This window comes from Nanorana parkeri, unplaced genomic scaffold, assembly GCF_000935625.1.
Source record: "Nanorana parkeri isolate BGI_ZX_2015 unplaced genomic scaffold, ASM93562v1 scaffold200, whole genome shotgun sequence".
NCBI classification, from domain to species: Eukaryota; Metazoa; Chordata; class Amphibia; order Anura; family Dicroglossidae; genus Nanorana; species Nanorana parkeri.
This window is the reverse complement of record NW_017306468.1, coordinates 1273080-1296188: the sequence shown is the minus strand read 5'-3', so window position 1 is coordinate 1296188 and position 23109 is coordinate 1273080. Positions and strand designations below refer to the sequence as shown.

The 23109-nt window shown below is 39.7% G+C and overlaps 1 protein-coding gene across 1 annotated transcript in view; it reads left to right on the top strand.

Annotated features, from left to right (window-relative positions):
* Positions 1 to 23109, top strand: part of ZNF516 (zinc finger protein 516) — a 34598-nt gene that overhangs the window by 2938 nt on the left and 8551 nt on the right. The window contains exons 2-3 of the mRNA XM_018555534.1: positions 11986 to 13413; positions 18536 to 18640. Of these exons, the coding sequence (XP_018411036.1) occupies positions 11986 to 13413; positions 18536 to 18640 (1533 nt within the window). The remainder of the gene's footprint in view (positions 1 to 11985; positions 13414 to 18535; positions 18641 to 23109) is intronic.

The window sequence follows — 23109 nt, the reverse complement described above, 5'->3', positions numbered from 1 at the left end:
CTTTCACTTGTACACTTGCAGAAAGTCAGAGATTTTGTAGGATTAGAATCAGGTGTATTATTAACAAGTTATACCAAGCAGGTGCAAATCATCATACATTTCATATGTAGGTTCAAACAGAGTCATTAACTGAAACAGTAACGGCTGTATAGGAGGCTTAAAACTGGGTGAGGAACAGCCAAACTCAGTTGTGAAAGACTGTTTCATGTCACAGGTTATACACCATGGCAAGACTGAGCACAGCAACAAGACGCAAAGTAGCTATACTGCATCAGTAAGGTCTCTCCCAGGCAAACCTTTCAAAGCAGACTTGGGTTTCAAGATGTGCCGTTCAAGCTGTCTTAAAGCACAAAGAAACGGGCAATGTTGAGGACCATAGACACAGTGGTCGTCCAAGGAAACTTAATGCAGAATATGAAAGATTCGTCATGCTCACTTCCCTTTGACATCGGAAGATGTCCAGCAGTGCCATCAGGACCAAACTGGTGGAAACTAGTGAGACACAGGTACATCCATCTGCTATCTAGAGAAGTCTGGCCAGAAGTGGTCTTCAGAATTGCGTCCAAAAAGCGATACCTTCTGTTGTGGAAACAAGGCTAAGCGACTCAACTATGCACGAAAACATAGGAACTGGGGTGCAGACAAATGGCAGCAGGTGCTGTGGACTAAGTCAAAATTTGAAATATTTGGCTGTAGCAGGAGGCAGTATGTTCGCCGAAGGGCTGGAGAGCAGTACAATGAGTGTCTATCTGCAGGCAACAATGAAGCATGGTAGATGTTTCTTGCAAGTCTGGGGCTGCATTTCTGCAAATGGAGTTGGAGATTTGGTCAGGTGGTGTTTTCAATGCTGAGAAATACAAGCAGATACTTATCCATCATGCCATACCAATAGGGAGGCATGTGATTGGCCCCAAATGTATTCTGCAGCAGAACAACGACCCCAAACATACAGCCAATGCCATTAAAGGAGAAGTTCTAGCCGACCTGTAACAATGAGACTGTCACAGGTCGGCTCAGTAGAGCGGGAAGTGAGCGAACACATACCGGCTTTCGCTCACTTCTCGATCCTGTCACGGCTCTCTGCCGTGACAGGGGAGGGGCTGGATTCCCCCCTCCCCGCTCCGATCCTCCACCGCTGACTGGCGGAACAGACGGGGAGGGGGTGGGTACAGCTGGCTCTGCCTCTAGATAGGCAGAGCCAGCTGTCACTCACGCAGCTGGGCGGATCCAGACATAATTGTCAGGATCCGCTTCAGCATCTCAGTATACCGCGCCCGAGCTGTAGCTCTCGGTATACTGAGCTTAGGTTGACGGGAGGACGCTAGTTTGTGTCCTCCCGTTACCCTTAGGAGAACTATGGGGAAAAGCCCTAACCCCATAGTTCTCCTTTTTTAAGAACTATCTACAGCATAAAGAACAACAAGGAGTCCTGGAAGTGATTGGCCCCCACAGAACCCTGATCTCAACATCAAGTCTGTCTGGGATTGCATATAGAGGCAGAAGGATTTAAGGCAGCCTGCATCCATATAAGATCTGTGGGGTTTTTTTTCTCCAAGAAGTTCCTTAAAAAACTGTGTACATATGTATAGAGAGAAATTGCTGCTTTAAAGGCAAAGGGTGGTGACACCAAATATTGATTTGATTTGGATTTCTCTTCTGTTCATTTACTTTCAATTTTGTTAATTGATGAAAAATAGACACTTTTATTTCTGAAAGCATTCTTACTTTACAGCATTTTTTCACACCTGCCTAAAATGTTTGCATAGTATAGATATACTGTATATAGTTTTTAGATGCTTGAAGAAAAGCTCTATTCTATTTGTATCTCCACTGGCCACTACCATAACAGGAACCTGTTTATGAAAGCTCTATATGCCTATAACTTTACATACCCCTGAAAGCGTTAAATAAGTAGTTTGACATGGCCATTCTTTCTCCTTATTATGTCATTACTAAGGCTGAATATGTGGTCATCAATAGGCCCTATAACTCGTGTTGATGCAAAAAAAAAAAAAAAACTTATGTCCCTGCATTGTACAGATGTGAACTAGTACTATTGGTTTATTCTGGGTACATGCACTAACTATGTTTTAAAATGCCTGCATTAAAACTGTAAATTGGCCATTAATGCTACTAGAGGAACTGACATATTATGGATCACAGTGACTGCCAATATAGTGTGGGCTCTGAAAACAATTTACTCTGGTTCCAAGATAATTTGCTCAATTAGGAGACACAGTTGTAAGTAGCATTATTTATTTAGTTTCTTGAGACCAGCGTTACATAGTTTATTTAAAGGGTGGGTTAAAACCTTTTGTCTGGTCTTTGTCACCTGTGTCCCACTCCACTTTGGGTCCTTAACAGGAAGTTAGAGAAAAATCTTTCCAAGGTGATGGAATTTCCCTTGTACATTAGTTGGCAACTCAACAGGTGTCTCCACCGGAGCACTTCCCTTCTATTCCTGTTGTGGGATACAAATACTTTGCCAGGTAAAACAACATGTTTGTTATCTGTGTATTTAGAATGTTTTGCTTTAAATATTGGAGTCTATCAAATGTAAGCAAGACTGTAATGCTGCACGAGACCTAGTGTCTCATGTCACCTTGCTATCATTAGTATTATTTACTCTAGCCATACACTTAAGCTGCCCATACACCTTACAATTTATCTGCAGATTTTCTGTGGTCGGATGGAAAAGGTGGAACAGATTCCTCCATCTACACTTAACTGTGTGGATGGAGTAATCTCCACCTGGGCCAATCTGTTGCACTTTTTCCATCTGACCACAGAAAATCTGCAGATATTTGTAAGGTGTGTGGGCACCTTTAGTTATAAAGCATTTGTTTTTTTTTCTTGCGTTGCCTTTCTGATGACAAAAAATCTAATTAAGGGAGTGTCTGAGTGATTGTCTGAACACTCACCTGTGTGTGTGTAATTAGCAGCGGTGGTTTCCAAGTTTTTGCTTTCTCGAAGCAATAAGATAACATTTTATAACTTCATGAGGAGAAAATGATGGTGAAATAATTGTACAGTGAAGTTTTAAATAATTTGATTTAGTTTAGTACAAAAACTAGTTTTAGAATGATGCCAAACATTTAACCACTGTTTTAGGCTTCAAACCCCACCACCAGTTAATAGTTTGGGTGTTCATTCAGGCAGATAGATCAACTGAAAAACATGCACTGTAGTTGGAAGTATAGGGCAGGTTTTCTTAACAGCAAGCCTAGATAAAATGTACAGAGATGCCATCTAGTGGTATACATGCAGAAAAGCACAAATGTGCCTAAATAACAATTGTAAAAGTTATTTTTCCCCCAAATTGGCTAAAACATTTGTACCCCTAAAGCTAAATTGATTTTTATTTTTTGCTCATCTTTAATGTTTACTGAAGAAGTTTTAAAAAACAAAAAAACACTCATCTCTTTAGTTAGTGGCTTCTACTGTAGAGTAGTGCAACCCACAAGCTTAGTGGTTCCCAACCTTTGTTTCACCTGTTACTCTTTGGCAACCATTTCCATAAATTGTAAACCAAATCCCCACCACACACACACACACACACACCAAATCGGAATTGGTGAGGTGGGTATTAGTGGTACTCAAAAGTGTTTCCGATGGGCTGGAGGACTCTGCAGTGGGCATTGTGCAGCAGTATGGCTGGGCTCCATTCTCTGTGTATGTGATCTCCAGCCTGTGCCACTTTCACTCACTTTGTGTGTGTCCTCCTCCTCCTCCTCCTACCTCTCCATTCATCTCTACCCTCACATCTTCTATTTGGCACCTAGTGATCCAGCATCATTGGTTGATGCAGGTGACTGGTCTGTACAGCGTAATGCATTTCCATAGTTCAGACAGGCTGGTCACATGTCATTGGTTGCTGTGTTGCAGGCAGCTGGGCCATACAGCGCCATGCATTTCCATAGTGCACGTGACCTGGCCACCAACAGAGGGCAAGGGATGAGTGGTGAAGACGGGAAGGGTGGCCAATGGTCCTTTTTTTTGTCCATAGTTGAATATATCTCAAACCTCAGTTAAGTTATAACCCAGCTATTCAGCTAGTATTCCTGTAGATGGTAGATTATAGTACCACATACATTTTATTGCCCAGTATATGCTTAGTGGACGTCATATGCATGACTGTGGAAAACTTAAGTTACTCCTTCACCAAATGCCATCTTTGTTATACTGGTTCCTATTTACATACCTGGGAACTTTTGAAAATCGTAATGCCTGAAAATTAGGGATAATATAGTGTGTGGGGCTAATGAAGACACACTACGCATGACACAGAATGGAGAAGTCAGGACTCTACAGTAAAATACAAATCAATAGCAAAAAACACAGTTCTGTTTTTATAGATTACAGCAAATCTCCCCTACCAAGGAGAATACTGTATGTGTATATGAACAAAAACTACAGCAATGTAGTTTTATTTAACACACGTGCACTTTTAGTACATTTGCTTGCTATAAACTCCAGTATAATGACCTCCTTGAGGAGAGGGGTAATTTGATTCCGTTATAGAAATAATGAAAAAAAAAACCTAAAAGCCACAATCGGAAGTACAATATGATTTTAAAATTACATTTCAAAATATGTGGATATTCCAGCAGCCAGGAAAATAGTTTACAAAGCAATTCAGCATTTTCACTACCTTTTCTGGTACTTCACACACTACTAAGATCATAACTAGAGAATGCTGAACAATGAGTTGTCAAAGATTTCTAGAAGACAGCTAAAGAAACAGCAGGCATATATATACAAAGAAACATTTTCTGAATATAATAGTATTGTCCTTAACGTGGCTTATCTTAATAGGCCACGTTAAGGACAATACTATTATATACAAAAAATGTTTATTTTTTTGGAAAATATGTGAATAAGATCATGATATGTATGAATATTTGGATATTTAGAGCCATATATTGTATCGGTGAATATACAAACATATCCTATGCAGGGATTTGTTTTGTTTTGTTTTGACTTATGAATGTATCATTTTTAACAATATTTAAAACAAAATAAATTTTGATATTTTTAATATATCTCTCTTAGACGGTCATTCACACCCCTCCATAAACCCTTATATCCCCCCTTTCTTTGTGAAACCTATTGAATCTAGGGGGAGATGTGTAAACTAGGTGCCCACAGGGAGACAGCCCATGATTTAGTAATATTTTCCTCCAGTACTCATTGGAGGGGACGGGCACAGCTGGCTCTTGCTCTACAGAGCTAGTTGTCAATCAGGCAGCCATGTGGACCCAGGCAATGTCGGGATCCTTCCCTTGTTGCAGCACGGCTCTGCGCTGTTAGCAGATGGCAAGCAGTAAGTAGCCTGTTATCTGCTGACTTTGGGTTACGTTAGTAAATGTACTCCTGTGACCTAAAAAAGGCAGAAAGGGTTTGGCTTTATTTCTCTTTTAAGACTGCCAAGGCAAAAAGTTAAACCTTTTGGTAAATGTCTTATGTCAAACCCAAATTTATGGCATATCTGTATTTTTATGCCTTATATTTATATATTTTGAATTACATGTAAAATTCCAGACTGGGTAAATAAATATATATATATACACAACTGCAAAGAATAGGTGCCTTATAATTATGCTGCTATTCAGCAGGCTTTCGTGGAAATTAATGCACAAGTGTTAAAGCTCTGTTTTCATTCTGCCAAGTGTTGTATACATAATTACTTGATTTCTTAACTCTATTTTAGTGTCTCTCTTCTAATTTTAAAACCCAAGTTAAGCAGATACCCTTATTAAGCTTTTTTTTTATCCAGATTTGTATTCAACAAAAAAAGTAGACCTGAAAATATCGTAACTATTAAATGTTTACTTACAGTATGACCAAATGCAAATTAATAAGTCAATAACTTATACAATTATTTAAAAGAATAAAGCCCCATTTTTGTATAGGTTGGCCAGGAGTTTGTTGGAATTGTTTCTAAATTGCTGTTCATGGAGTCAGCCAGCAAGTGGCAGTAGAATTCCATGATTTCCTTTTTTTATTCTTTGTTTACGGTTTAAATGGGTGGCTGCTCAAATCTGTTTTTCTAATTGAACTAATGATAAAAGGAGGTAACTTCACACCCAAATTCTTTTTTCCTTCTGTATAATTTGAGGATGGTGATTGCTAGCATTTTACAAAATAAAAGGGAAAAAATGACATCCAGTTTAACTTAAAAATTCTTCAACATACCACATTTTCACGTATGTAGTGTAAAAAAAGTAATATTGCTGCTGTTAAAATAGGATTCCTTTTTGTCAAAAAGTAGTTTCACAGGTATTATTTTGGTTTATTATGGAAATGAACCTTGTAATTAGTGTTGGGTAACACAGCCACTGCAAAGATGAAGAGAATGGACCTTGACAGCACTGCTCATCTATCTGAAGCCCTCCATGAACCCAGACTGCTAAGTGTAGAGTGGCTTTTCTGGTTTCCCTCATTGCAGTGTTTAGTACCCAAAACAATAATGTGTAAAAATATAACTGTTTTGGGCATTCAGGATAAAATTCTCCTAAAATTGTATTTCATCTTCACCTAAAATGTAATGTTAAATAAGTAGAGTTGTACGAAAGTGACTGTTGCTACAAAAACATTATTTCCAGAAAGCAGCCTGCTCCTCAAACATTCTCTCTTGCAGAGCTACGCCCCTGGGAGCGACTAAAGCATGCACGCTGTTGTCCTATCTACTGGTTCCTACATAACCATTGTGTCCCTTAGTGATGACAGGGGCTGGTAGATGGAACCACAGCTCACCGTAAGGACCAGGTCTCCAGCACACCCCAAAAGTGTCTGGAGGTGAAAAATCTGCAGAAGGCCATTACTCTGTAGGAGAGATCTGACACATGGCCAGTGGGATGGGCAATTATCACCTTTTGCAGGCTGCCTTTTGTTTTATTCTTTTTGTTTGTTTTTTTGTAGAGCTGCTTTAACAAATATATTTAACATTTTGCATTGCCTTTACCTATTTCAATAAACGATTCAAATTATATTATAATGGGAAGGGTATTTTAACATCTGCAATAATGACAACTTGAATACTCGATAAATTGAAGTCAGTTGTTCAATCAATAGAGCTATTAGTTTGGCCTACTCTGCCTTCTTTTTACAACATGCAATATGGAGTAATCCCAAAAAATTTCAGAAGACCTCATAAGGAATAAGAAGAACATTTAAAGAATGATGTCAGTGGGAGGTTATCATAAAGAAAACCACTGCTTTTTCACTAAAAAATCCCATCTCTAGTAAATACCATAAAGATGTTCTAGGACTCTAGCGAAGCAATGTTTGAAGGACTGGTGAGACTGAAGCTAAAAAGGAAATGCATACCTTATGTTTGGTGATAACAGAATACTGTGTGCCAACATCAAAGCCTCATTCCAAATGACAAAAATACACTTCTCACAAAAAAATACAAACTTAAAATTCTGTTTTTAATTTCAATAGGATTGATGAAACTCACAGCTGAGTTAAATCAACCTTCTTTCTAAACTGTTACCCTAGGAGATCCGAGGAGGGGGGGTGGGGGCTTACAGAACCAGAATCAAAAAGCATGATTTTCAGCATGGCTGTGATGAGAACCTGAATGTTTTCAGATTCTTGCAATTTAAAGTAGGCATGCATTATTTGTTGTGGTTTAGCGAGAAATGTATGTACTCTGGGCTGCTTACATTTAATAGTCCATCTGCTCAATTCCGAGCCGAGCTTATTTTATTTGCTGGAGTTCGGCTGTCATGTAACCCTATAGAGTTGCAGAACCAGAGGCCCCCTGAGAGATCAACAGAAAGAGAGGAACATCTTGACACAACTCTAGATGACATATGAGAGAGTTTGGTAGACTGTTACCCTTCTCTGTCGCTCTTAACAAGAGTAGGACAGGCTCTTGCAGTGTTTATTTCAAAGGATAGAGGCACTTTGGATTGTGGGATGACAGGGAAGTGGGGGCATGGCAGGGCTCTGTGTAGCCCAACACACTTCTATGAGGCACACTGGGGTTAGGCTGCAATTAAGGGTCAGTGAATGACTTATTTGGGTGTGAAAAGTTTAGCAGATGTAATGTGAAACACTTGCAGATTACCTTATTCATACTGAAAATCTGTGTATCGAAATTGTGGTAAACCTCCAGTGCCAAAAACTAAGCCAACTATTAGCAGCAGAAAGGTAACTAGTGTTGACATATTACCAGCAAAATCATTGGTGGATAGTTAAGAGAACTATACTATACTATCCTCCTCACGTGACCCAGAGCTCAGCCCGTGATATACTGAGAGCGCCACAGTCGGGACAGATCTTCCTTGCAGGGAGTGGTGACTGACGGTCACTGCAGGAAGACGATGGGGAAGTGAGCGGATCGGCGCCATGTTTCTGCTCACTTCCCGATCGATAGAGCCGACCTGTGACGGCTTCTTTGTCACAAGTCAGCTTTAACTATGAGTATGAGTGGCAATCACTCACCTCGTAGTTCTTTAATGATAATAGGCTGAAACCTAGTTTGGAGTGCTTGTAGCAGATACTGTGTGAGCATTGAGACCCTGAACTCCATTTATGCTCAGACTGTGAATTTCTATTATCCAGAACATACATTTACATTGTTAGTAAGTTTTAAAGCATTGAGAGAGCAGAGAAATACAAGCACTAATGCTCTGAGGACCAAGGAATTGAGAAACTTGTCTGTCGCACTACATGAAGTTACTTTGGTCCCACATATTGTTGAGTATTTTTGTAACTTCTTTAATGCAAACATGCATATAAGTGGAATGCAGTAAAATAACACGTTTTCTAGTTATTAATTAATGGACATTGCAAAAGGGTTTATTAGAAGGCCATTTTTGGCGACGAGGGTCAACTTGAACAGTTATAAATTGCATAAATGAGACAAGTAGGCTAAAGCTCTAGCTGTTCTTTGCACAGCTTATGGGGTCATTGCTATTGCTGTTCTGTTGATGCCGTCTAACACATTTCAGGCACAGTGCCTAAGTAAAAGCAATTCCAGTCATAAAATTGATATAGAGAAGCTTGACAACACAGTGTTGTATAGGTCCTGTGCAGAGTCATTCTATATAGCTGCCTTTTACAGATAAAGCTGATCTTGTGAAAAGGCCATACCTCCCACAAATAATCCCTTCTCAGCTTACTGGAGGCCTTTAGAGACTGCACTCATACCAGTGTGGATGCCACAGAATTACCATAATTGGTACTAATAGCAGATAGCAGAAAAACACAGTGTGTGCTGGTTTTAAAAACAAACACTGTTTTGGTAGTATTCACTTGTTTTTGTCATGAATGATCTTTGCTGTAATTTTCTCACTACATATTACATGCCTACTATCCTAGCAGGGAAGAAAAAGCTCCGTGTGTGTGTGTAGATGGATATCTGTAAAATGTATCTTGGAGATGGTCAAACGTCTTTGTCTTGGTTGTAGTAGGAAGGTAAATGTCACGTTAAAGCATATGTCAAGGCAGAATAAACAAAAACACACAAATAGCACATCTCTGCAATACAATTGCAATCATTTTATATACTGCTAATATATTCTGCAGTGCTGTACAATCGTTTAGACAAGACATGTAATAAACATTGACAAACATCATTGACATACAGAAACAGTAGGTGAGGAGGACCCTGCCCAAATGAGCATATAGTCTAAGAGGAAGGGGACCAAAGACGCACAGGTTCATACAAGCACATTTCCCAATGTTTTATCCCGTTACAACATGCTTGAAGCCCATTTCCACCTTTTGCGGAGGCATTTAAAAAAAAAAAACATGCCAGCAATGTACACTGTGTACATGAAGCAGACATATCCAGTTGCTGTATATGAACACAAACTTGAGTTTCTTGTTAGTTTTCCTCTGCATATCCTCATGGAAATGGCAGCCTCTGTGCTCTGCAAGCAATGTGTAAGTTATACCTGAGCCCCCCCCCCATTCATTAGTATTCATAGTGGCAACCCCCCCAAAGTGTATTTTGTGTAAAGGCAGAGCTGGTGTTTAGTGATTGTGTTACACAGAATCACAGGCAGTGGGGCAGCTGTTTACAGCCTGCTTTACAATTAGACACTGGTGCCAGACTGAGTTTCCTGTGGAGAAAATGTTTAATTTGTAGGATTCAGGCCTAATAAAATGTTCATAAAAAAAAATGAAGAAAGCTTATAATGTGAGCCATGAACATGAGTCGTGAAGTGTCTTTTCTGCTGTGTTGTTGTCAGCATTGCCTATTTAATTTCAGGTGCATTAAAAAAGGACACATGCCCCTCCTTAACCCCCCTTCCCCTCATCCCCATAACCTCTCCTTTCTACAGAGTCAGAGAACACAGGTTCTGGCAGAATCAACATATTTCTTGCACTTCTAAAACTGCTATAACAAAACACTTTCAATGGTATATTTAGTAAGCCAAAAGGGAGCAGAGTTCATTGTTGGGGTTTAGATGCACTTTAATATTAAAGCTGATCAAAAGAAGCAGGAAGGCAGCCACGATTGAGCAGAATCTCCCAGCTACACTAGGCAATCTTCTGCATCTCTTGTCAAATTTGGTGCAGGAAGCTCCAACCTTCATCCATAAAGTAACAAACCAAAATCAATCATTTTTTCGTTTTTTTTTTTCCTGGAAAAAAACCAAGACATTTTTGTAGCCGTATGTGTAATTTGTTAATTGTACAAATGCTTTCTAGACTTCTAATTTTATTTATACTAATCTTTCAGCATATGGCATTGAAGGTTCTTATCACATTTTGTATGGTGTATTTTGAATGCAATAACGGAAGAGTGAGATGTTAATGGCGTAGACAGATAACTAATTTTCACACTGCTTTGTAATTTAATGAGGTTTGCATGAATAAGATGGATAGAGAAAAAATCCAAACGCAGCATTTAAAAAAATTTTTTTATCAGCACTGTTGCCACCTACTTATTTTTTTCCTGAGAGGCATGCAGAGGCTGCCACTGCTACTCCTCATTCTGCAAATGCTGGTTTCCTGGATGTCATGTTTACCCTCTTGCTTCAGTCTTTTGTGTCCCTTACCTGTCACACAAGCATGCAGATAGCGATGCCTTACTTTACAGATGCATACTTGTTTCAGGTTAGTGACTCAAACCTTATTGAACTCCGGTGATCAATTTACCAGCAAAATAATGTCAGAAGGGGATTGGCAATGTCTACCCCAATGTGTCTCAGGAAAGGTTTGTTTTAAAGTAGACCTATTGTTTGACAACATTCATAATCCTTGCTCTGGTTAATAAATGATCACAGAACCGAATTTGTACTTTGTATATTTGAGCTCTCTGGTCATCAGGTCTCTGGTAGTCCTCTACAAAGTATGTGAATGTGCATATAGGCACCCTTCAGGTGTCTGTTTTTACTTGACTGCGTTGGGTGTAGAAGCTTTAAAGTAAACATAGGTTCACTCTTTTTCCCCCTACTGCATATCTGGGCTCCTGCATGTGCAGGGAGCTCTGGCAAATGTTGAAGCACTGGTACATTAGCTCAACCAAAGAGGATTACTGTTTAAATAGAACAGCTGACTGGTTGGCTGAGCGGCGTCAGCCCCTCCCCCATTCAATGCAAGTAGAACTGAAGCCAATTTAACTGTATTGGCAAAGGCACACAGGCATAATTGCACTATTGTGGGTTAAGAAAATCTCATATTATAGATGTACATCTTTAAATGTAGTACTAACAGTGACTAGGATTAAGCTCAAAATAAAGCATCCTTGTTTACAAAGTACAGCAGTATATTGCAGCAAAGTGCACCATTTGCCTTACCTCAACTTCTTGTTTAGGTAGTATGATTTTTCGGTTGCATGCTGTTTAGAACAACTTGTCACTCAGGAATTAAGGCTAAATAATCATTACTCCTCCTGTAAGAACAAAAAAATAAAGCTTTTTGCTACATTGCCATACTAGGTTTGGTCAAATTTTTTGTGTATAATAATTTTATGCTTTATGTAAAATTATCATTTTGCTGATCTACTCTTTATGATTTTAGGAATGAAATCCTACCACCACGACTTTTCTGGTGAAGACATTCCCATGCAGATTTTGAAAACCAACCATCACCAAACTGTTGATTCTGAAGACACCAGCAACTGTGAAGATAACCAGAGTAAATTGGATGTGCAAAGACCTCCATTTGTGAAAAGCGAATTTTCTTCTGATTTAAAAGTACCAGCTCTCAATTACAACACAGACCCTCACAAAGCTATCCAGAACAGTAGTACCTTGATATCGGTGGTGCAAAATAACGCTGAGACTGTTGACACGAAAAAGCATTTGGCATCTGAGAAAATGCATCCAAACGGAATGGCACTTGATTTCCTTAAGGAACGTTCAGCACTAGACGCTACCAGTGTGGTTAAAGAAGGTCTTATTCCACTGGATCTAAGTGAAAAATCAAGCAGAGATGAGTTTTGTAGTAATAGTGCTACTGAATCTATGAAGGCTGCGTTGGTTATTCATCAGTGTCCCTATTGTAGTCATAAAACTTTTTATCCTGAGGTTTTATGGATGCACAAAAGAATTTGGCATAAAGTCAGTTGTAATTCCATGGCTCCACAGTGGGTTCAACAAAATGGGTTTAAAAATTTGAAAAATAGTGTGCTGTTTCTTGTCAGAAGCGGACGCACTGGTCCCCCTCCAGCACTTGGTGGCAAAGACTGTCCACCATTGCCCATTGCCAGGTTCACACGTACTCAGATGCCTAATGTGCCTTCAGCACTTAAAGGCAGCCCTTCAACAATGGGAAACACTTCAAAGGCTTCTGGTGGATCTCGTGGGTTTAATGGACCTAAATCAATGAGCTTCAATGCACAACGACAACCCAAGGTGGCACATGCCCAGGAGCAATACAGTTCTGTGGTACAACAGCCTTTGTCAAAGACAAAGCATGATTCAAGCCCTAAATTGACCCAAGCTGGAAGCTACAGCAGAAGTCACACACCCGCTCAAACATCTGTATCAAGACAAATTCTGCAGCCTTCTAGTAGTAAACAAGCTGAAAAATACCTAATTTCCCAGGGAGCGCATAGCTATGCATCTCCAAATAAACTTTCTTTGCCTGATGCGATTAAAACCAAATTCACATTGTCACAACCACAATTTTCATTTCATAAAGTAGATCCACATGTTAAACAGGAGAGCCCTCTAGTGCCTCAAAGGGAATCTCAGGCCAAGAATATAAATGAAGTTGGAACAGCGCCCAACTCTAGTGCTGGATCCAAGTCAAGCCCTGTTTTGCAAACTCAGTCAAGTGCAACGGGTGCCTCTTCGCCTTTTCAACCAGTAAAACAAGAACCAGCACCTGAGGGCCACGAAAAGAAACTAGACATTTTAAATATTTTTAAGACCTACATTCCAAAGGACCTAGCTACACTGTACCAAAGTTGGGGAGCCAATAACAATAATTTGGATAATGCAGGTAAATTAATTTCTTCTGCTTTAAAATGGTGAATTGTTAAAATTGAGACATTGAATATGTGTAATGATATTAGATCTAGCTCCAAACTAAATGAATTGTACAATTTTAATGTTTTGTAACCTTGCTATTTTGGCTTTATAATATGAATCCTTAGGACATTCCAAAGTTATCTAAATATCTGGGGGCAGCCACACATCTGCCGATAAGTGGAGGGTTAGCAGTCAGTGAACTTTTGTATAGGTCACTCTGTACTACTTGAAAAATTTGTTAGCTGGCCTGCACGTTTCCTGCCTTATTAGCTTACCTTTTTAAAATGTTTTATACTGTTTTTGTACTGTTATAGTTTGTAAATCACTTGCATATATGCAATAATAAAGTGTTGGTGTATTTGACACGTTACATAAAAACGTTTTGCTTGAAAGGTGTAAACCTGACAGAAGAGCCACAACCAGACAATAGACATGGCTCCACATACCTCTTTTTATCCTCAAAGCCAAGTAGCAGCAAACCACATTTGTTCTTTTGTCCTAATATATAGAAAATGCCTCCATCTATCTGCACGCTATGGCACACTAAAACACCAGCAAAGTGTTTGGAAAGTGGTCAGCATGCTTGCTCGTGGACTTTTGTAGAGGCTTTTAGACCATGGTGCTGGATGGAGACGCTGGCCAGAGATTGCCGATAGCCTTGCTTTTTTATTTATGCAAACTATTGTGCCCACAATATAGCATAGTACTGTTACATTTATCAACCATATTAAATACAGTGCAGTGTGGTCACTGAGCATTCAGTGAGCTTTGAAATGGCTCTGCAAATATGTTCTTTTGCTGTGTGTGTAAACTAGACCTTCGAGGAAAGCGTCAGATTATCAGTGATGATATGGAGTCCAGCTTCAAACTAAACTAATAAATGTAACCTTCTGTAAACTTAATATGGAAATGGGGTTCCGAAATGAAAGCTCTGGCTTCACCTTAAACCCAGCTACAGATGTGCATGTCTAGCAAGATTGATGTCACTTGGCATTCCCTCAGGATCACTGACGATCCTAAGGCCTGGTGCCAACAGTTTGCGCAACGCTTTACAATATAAAAAAGACATTACAATCCCAATACAAGACAAGATGGTAAGGAGGGCCCTGCCCCTGAGGGCTTACAATCTAAACAGTTGGCATTAAATGCAACAAAAATAGCCCCAGGGGAAATATATATGAACTATTCTTTCTTTCCTTTAAGCTACACAATTTGTATTACATTTACTGCAAACCTTACTCTTCAGAAAATTTTATTTTGAAAAAATTTGTTACCAAATTACTTTTTGCTTTACAAGCATTTGACAGGCTTCTTGCTTTCTTTCCTAAACACCCAGTAAAAAGCGAGAGGAAACTCCCCCCGAAGTAAATCTCAATCCTGCCTTTCATGGTTCTCCCCAAGACAGGATTAATTTCTCAAACCGTGAAATACCATGACTGTGTTTGAGCATGGTTTTCGACCATTTAGGCACAAGTCCAACTTCCTGTGAGGAAGAGGAGGTGGTTACGTGCTTGGGTTCACCCTAATTTCAAAGCATCGTTATCGTTTAAAAGTTTATATGCCAAACTTTTATATAACAGTACAAAATCATTTTGCAAATATGCATTTAATAAAGAGCAGGGTGGGGTACCAGTATTGTGCTAATTTCACCTCCCGGTACTGCCTGTTTACTTTTTGATTAGGTAAAAGTCCGTATGTGGTGGGGTGGCATGTCCGAGGGGGTACATGTCCTTTCTTTGACTCCTTCAGCTGTGTGAAGTGACCTGAACAGCAGAATAGATCAAATAAGACAGGGTATTCATAGCATAACAGTAAATCACTGCAGCAGACTGGCAGTTGCAGCCTTTAGCATCCCACCTACTGGCTGCAAAGGATATGTTTGAAATATCCAGATGTGATATTTCTTATTTACCCAACTAAAAAGAAAACCATTTTAAACCGTGTATTATTCTACTGCTGAAAATACAGTATATACAAAAACACTGTACATTGCTTTTACATCTCTATCGGGCATAATTTTAGCTTTATCAGCATTTTATACAGTAATGTTCAGGTTATAAGTGGGGCCTATTACACAGGTAGCTTAGACTCTCTTGCATTGGTAATCTCTTTTAAAGGAAACCTGTACTAAAATAAATATGGCTGCCTTTGCTGACCTGCCCTAAATACCTGGCTGCAATGCTGAACCAGCAGCTTTAATACTTTGATTCACTGACATGGAATAAGTATTCAGAGCAGGAGCTCTGTCTTCACTTGTTACATGCTTGTTTCAGGTCAATGATTAAAATAACACGGACACCATAAACAGCCTAGCAATTAGCATTTTTGGAAAGAGGTCAGCTGTGGCAAACTACATATTTCTCTCTACAGATATCCTTTAATGGCTTAGATGTGGTGGCTACTTCACTGGTAGCGGGCCCGTTTAGACAAAGCCGCTGGGTCTCAGTTCACATTTGTAAAGTCGACGGCCGGCTTTACAATAGAAGTGATTTTGGCGTCTCAGCTGTCAGGCGAGTCGCCAGACCTCCTACGAGCCTGGGACTGGCATCTCCGGTGTCGGTGGGAAGCTGTGGAGTAGAACAGTCGTTCACCGATGATCTCCCCGCACTATGATACTTAAATGGGGAAAAGGGGGAATGGGTAGAAACGGTGTTTAAAAGGAGAGTGCCACACTCCTGGTTTTATGTTGCAAAAAAGAGGGTATTTTGGAGATTGGGGTTTTTTAGGCACTCGAGACAATAGTTTAATATAAAAATTAGAACTTTAGAACTCCCCGCACTATGAGACTGGGAGAGATGCAGGTTACATCATTTCCGGCCCCATAGCTGTGTGATCTGCACTTCAATAGCTTATTTAAAGTGGAAAGGTGATACTAGGGGTTTTGGACCCTCAGTATCACCTTAAAGGAGTACCTGTCACTGCCAATCTGCTATCACATGGGGGGCTTGTAAGCCCCCTTATGTGATGGCAATTAAAGTAAAGTTTTTTTAAATAATACTAAATTAAATAAATTAAAAGATAATTAAAAACATTTTTTAAAGGCCCCCGCGAGCATGCGTGTTTTCGCATAAATACACCTCGGATGCGCCTACGTATGAAAACGACGATCGCTCTACACATGTTGGGTACTGCCGTGCACGCCTAAATGACAGCAATAATTCAAGGGCCAATATTTGTGGATCTCTAAACTGATGACCGTTTAGGGTCCTTTAAAGCGGTGTCTATGGACTTTTTGGGGTACTGAATTTTGTCGCAGTTTCACGGACGCACACAATTTTTAACCTGGGCATGTTGGGTATCTATTTACTCGTTGCAACATTATCTCTTATATTCTATAAAAAAACATGGGTATTTCATTGTGTTTTTGGGCATTTAAGTGCATTTTTCACTAAGTTTTGGAATTGCGCTAATATCGTGCATACATAAAAATTTGCAACTGCCACCATTTCATTCTACAGGGTCTTGGCTTTCAGATGATATATAATGTTTGGGGGTGTTTCAGAAGGAAGGACAGTGTCAGCATGAATTCAGAGAGGATTTGAGGCTCGATGGCGGAGTGATACACAAATAAGCTACATTTTTGTTAATAGGGTACTTGAATGCATTTTTAAGGTTTAACTCCTGAGTTGATTGTCACTTTAAGTCTAACTCAAGACCGCAAGGCTTTAATTCTGGCCTCGGAAATCAAAGAAGGATTGTTATAGTGCTGGCCATACACATGAGAAATTTCCTCCATCCACACTAAACATGTGGATGGAGGAATCTCCCGTTGTAGCTGTTTTATTCTGACCCCAGCCTGGTGCGTTGGCTGTAGTCACTGTTCTGCTTAAGCTTTTAGTCCCCTTCTCCTTCGACAAAACTTGATTGAAGAATCGACTTCTGTCTAGCTGCCAGGGCCACCCACTATAAGAATTTCTGCTGATTCCAGTTAATGGAAATTCTCACAGCGTATGGACCATCCCTTACAAAAAGGAGTGTTGTGTTTTTTGTTTTCTTTATATTACTCTGTTTTTCTGTCTGCATTAGAAAACTCAGCAGTGATGTATGTTCCGACGTCATCATACATTTTTTTTATCATAACAGTGCTTTAATAATGAGCTATTAGAAGCCACCTGCAAGTTAGAAGATATACATTACATCCATGTCTTGCATAAATTATCCTATTTTTTTATTTTACCTTTCACTCTCGTATAAAGAAAGTCATTTGAGCAAGATTCATCTCAAATGCAGTCTGAAACACTGAACAGATCTTGTAATGTGTTAAAACAAGCTGGAAGCACACAGCATGTTGTTTCTGGGGGATTCTATTTAACAGCATCAAATAATATTCAGAAGAAAACTAAAAGTCAGACATGTCTTTCTCAATCAGCAGCAAAGACAACAGCTAGCCCTTTAAGTCAGATGTTGTAAACTGACCTTTAAAAAAAGGAAGGTCTGAGTAGTTTTCCACAAATGCTAATGGCCCAGAAAACATGTTTACTAAAGGCAGGAAATAGGACTTTAATGCTGCTACTGTCTCAAAGCATCCAGAAAGACACTCTCATTCTCAGTTGTCTTTAGTCTGTGCCTCGCAGGTCTAGGGTCAAAGCAGCACCAGCAGGCAGATAGGTAAGGGCTAAAGGTTTGATCAGTCTGTGATGGCTCCACTCACTCTGCATTTATCTCCAAGGTACATCAGCCCAGGGGGGACAGGCGGGCTCTGGTTCTACTCATTTTCTATTATCCATGTGACTAGTCTCTGGCATGCTGGAGTCACTTTGATTTGCTTGATACACTGCTTGACAAAGCTGGGTGATGGCTGAAAAGTGGATCCAGCTGCTCTGAAAAGCGCACACCTGACATGCCAGTCCTGGTGCGGGCACATCACGGGGAGCGGTTTTTAATTCAATGTAATTTATGCATTTTCGCAGTCCTGTGTGTGCCTGGTTTGTCATCCCCAGCCCAGATGAAGGCTGACAGTTGTCATCTAGGGCCTGAAGGTAGCCTCACATAATGACACATTAGACATACTAATGATGTTTTCTTCCAGCATAATGTTTTCTTCTCAACTTCTTCTTTTTTTTTTCTTCCCTCCTCCTTCCTATCAACCAAAGGATTGCTTAGGACACAGGCACGCCAAGGAGATTATGTTTGCATCGAGTGTGGAAAGTGTTTTACCCAGCCAAGCCATTTAAGGACCCACATGAGGTCCCATACAGGTAGATCTTACTCTTAATTGTCTCTATTTTAAAATGTCAACATTTGTACTATTTGCAAGACTAACCTGCTTGAAAAATAGCTGTTTGTTGCTTTGGCTTTATGTATATACTTGCATTTTCTGTCTTTTCAGAATTCAAAGGGAAATTTGTATTGGTTTTGAACTGAAATAGTTTGTAGGGCTGTGATGGGATTTAATTAGATTTTTTTGTCCTAATAAGGGACTTTGTATTAATAGCAGAAGAGATTTCAATCTTGGCTGAGTTTTAACTTCCTGCGGCTGCCAAAGAGTTAAAGCCATCTGTTGAGACGTGTCAGCTATTCGTTCCTGTTGGTGATTCAGGAGAAGAATTTCTTTTTGATGGGAAAGGTTAACAAAAGACGGCAATAATTATGAATAAATATGCAAGTGATTCATTTTGCCACAAGCACACCGATATGTAGCTACTCATTTCTGCATATCATTAACCCCTGTTTTACATGATCATCTCCATTCTCACCTTATGACATTTTCCTTTATGGGAAAATGCCCTCTCTAGTCCCGACAGTGATAATTGAAACATAATTAACACAGCCATTTAATATGCGTTTAAACCTAGGCCAATTTATTTGTTGCTCTTATTACACTGAACTAGGTAGAGATGAAATGTGCTATGAGCAGTCTATGACAGCTTTAGACTAGTGGGCTTTGGTGCAGAAGTGTGAATGATGCATACATAAGGCATTCTGATGTGAAATGACAGAGGCCAAATGGTAAGTAATGCAAGTAGAGGGTCCCTTTATACACAGACTGATAATTAATGTTGTCAGTGATTGCTTTCTTCAGCACCAAAATCTGAATTAAAAAGGGCAGTGGCCTTAGGCTGCCATTAGCACACACTCTCACTGAAAGTGTTACAGTAAATTGGTATGTACTGGCCACAGGCAAGTAGCTGGTGTCTTCTTTTTTTTTTGTTTCTCCTCCCTTCCCTGTTTAATGTGGTTAAACTGTAATGGTCTCAATGATGTACACACACTAACTCAAGCTTCAATGCTCCTCTGTTTAACAAGACCCCTTGTTCCCACAGTGGTTTTTGAGTCTAATGGACTCCGAGGTACTGAAGTTCACACCACCTCCGCAGATGCCCCAAAACAAGTATGTTGTCAATGAATTGAGTGTTTGGTTTTTTGATGATTGCTGGGGAGAAAAGTGGCATAGCAGTACTCCTCAGTAAAGCACTGACCTTTTTTTATCATCAATGCCAAGATTATCTCTTGTATACTGATGCACAATGTGAATATTCAGCCTCCCCAAAACTTGAACAAGTGACCGATCATGCACAATACACTTTTTGTTAACTGAGAAATCCTCCTTATAAATACATATTCTATATTTTATAAATGGAGGAAACCTGTCTGTGTTTTTCTGAAGAGTATACTTTTCCAGTGTTTGCACATGAACTCTATAGAGCAATGCCTTACCCTTACCTTCTGAGCTTCTGTGGACTCTGTATGGTGGTGTGCGTTTCTCTTTCTGATGTCCAATGTCTTCTGTCTTAACAGACTCTTTTCTACTCACTCCTGACTTCTAGCCTACTTTTTCCTGTAGAAGAATGTGAACACACTTTCTTGTTGAGTGAAATGTACCTGAAGCCATAGATGACCATAGTTGCACGACTAGTGTTTTTATTTTATTTATTTTTTAATCACTTGTAAAGACCTAAAACTTTTAGAAACCTGCCATGTAAAAAGCACAAGCAAATAACGTTAAATTTCCCTTATACATTTTAAAGAACCATCTCTGTAGAGTTATTTTAGGGAATTTATCACAACTAAAAAAAGTTTGTGATTTTTTTTTTTTTCCCCCCTGTTCATCCTGTGCCACGCCATGAACATTTACTATTCCTTGATGTCATTTTAATTCCGCTGGCTCAGCTAAAATGTAGTGCTATTCAAGAAATGTTGATAATTTTGTTGTGTGTTTTTTTTACCACTTATTAGCAGTAAGATTAACTTGCTCACTGAGCATAAGCTTAAATTCTTGCCTAATGGAACAGCAAGGGTCATAAATGTATGGCATGAATTACCTAGAAGGAAGCTCTTATAAATGTAAGGTCTCTTGTCCGACCATATCCAAAAACCAGCAAAATGTATTGCTTTGTAGTAATTGTTAACTTGGGTGCCAGTCAAAATATGTATGCTTCTTTTACAGTTGTTTGTATATGGTTTTTTTAATACCACTTTCCTCTTCCTGAATTGAAGTCTTTATTTTAAAGCGAACTTTGAAGGGCCCACGTGGTCCACATTCTATAGCCTCTGGCGTGCATGATCACATTTGCCCTCATATAGAAACTTGCTGGGAGTGGCAATCAAGATTTTAACGTAAAGGCAGTCCCTCAGTAACATACATCCAACTTACATACGACTCCTACTTAAAAACGGAGGCTATTACTGTACATCAAGGGTAGTTGTAATGCTACCACACTCGTGCCGCCGAGGAGTGCCCGCCTTTTTGGGTCTGGTTTGTAGTACTGTACGTACATTACAGGAAGTTGGCTCTTGTTAGATATGCAGACAGCACTCTTTTTCCGGGTCACTGTGAGGTTTTTTCAGCTGTATGTATTCTCATTAGAAAGATTTAATCTCACTTTCTGTCCTTGAGACAACAGGAAGTGAAAGGAAATCTACCCCTAGTAAGGGAAATTCACTCCTGTAAGAGTGATCATGGGGAAAAGGTGTCTCCACTGAAGCTTTATCACCAATCTTTGTTTCCACCACAACCCCAAATTTTCCAAATTTAATTGTCAGTCACAGAAACTGAGGTGAAATATTCTGAACACGGGCACACACAGCAAAACAAACTTTACAGGGGGTAAAACCCTTCCCTATGCTATCCAAAGCAAAAAAATATTTTGGCTGGAGTTACTTAAAAAATTTACCTGTTCCAACTTACACACAAATTCTACTTAAGAACAAACCAACAGAACCTATCTTGTTCGTAACCCGGGGACTGCCTGTAGATATTACTTGAGGCACACTCATATGAGCACAGATTTAAAGGAGAACTATGGGGTTAAGTCTTTTCCCCATAGTTCTCCTTAGGGTGGGAGTCCAGCCCCTCCCCTGCCACGGCAGAGAGCCGTGACAGGATCGAGAGGTGAGCGAACGCCGGTATGTGTTCGCTCACCTCCCGATCTACTGGGCCGAGAAAAGCACTCACCTCACAGTTCTCCTTTTAAACAATTATTCTTTCATGCCAATGCCTCTTCCTAGTACTGTGCTCCTCTACAGCAGGCAAGATGTCTGTTGGGTTCCAGGCAATTACACAAACCATGTTCTTTTTTTGAGACTTCTCTTTCCTCAGGATATCTTCATGGGCATGCTTGGTGTCCTGCCATGTTATGCATATTTGGAGATGGGATTTTTTGTTTAGCTCAGTGCAGAACAACCCCCCTCCTTACAGCAAGGATGGATGCAAGCATATTGTCAGCCCATGTAGTTGGAAATAAGATTTACGTCAACCCATCATATTGTCCTTTTCAATAGGCTGCAGAAGGAGTACATTATGTATGTTAAATCATGCCTGTAATAGAAGAAACACTATACACAAATTTCCAGTGGCCCATTTGTTGGCATCTTTGCTTCTCCTTGGGCACTGAAAGCATTTCACCAGCTGGATGGATATTCCCACTGTCTCGTATGTCACTACAGGCGGTACCAGCTAGCAGGAGGAACCACTGCGCGCAATAGGGAAACCCATCCAGCCGTTTGAATACTTGCAGCGGCTTGCAAGAAGGAAAGAGGCAGCTTATCAACAAATGGACTGCTGGAAAAGCAAGTATAGACCACCTTTTATTAGAGGTAGACCACCTTTTTATTACAGGTATGCTTTCACATGCAAAAGGTACTTGGCCTGCAGCCATGAAAGATGCCGATATGATGGGGTTTACTTGATTAAAAATACATCTTGTTTCAAAACAACATGGCCTGACAATGTGTATGCATCGACTGTATCTTTGTTGTTATCTATGTTGTTCCTGACCACCGCTATAGGGTGCGTTGTTTAGACAGGAGGGTTTCGGCATAGGGTCATAATAAAATGTATTTTCACTTTTGCAGCCAAATTGGGATAACGCCTATTTTATATAGGTGTTATATTTCTCATTTGCATACTATTAGGGCTGCAACTAATGATTATTTTTTTCGATTGGATAAAAAAAAAAATGCCATCCTTAATTTAAAATAAAATACACAAATACAGTTTTACAAACATAAAGTTTACTTCAGAATAACACGGCATGCACAATTTTTTGCAATCGCACTGCACTGGAACGCAGTTAAGACTTAAGAGACACAGACAACTTAGAGACAATTCTTATGAAGGCATTTAGGAGTAAAACATAAACTATGATAATATATCTGTTGTTATATCCCTGGTGTCTAGTGCATGTAAGTTTAAAAGACTGATGATGCAACCAAATTGATCCCCCCC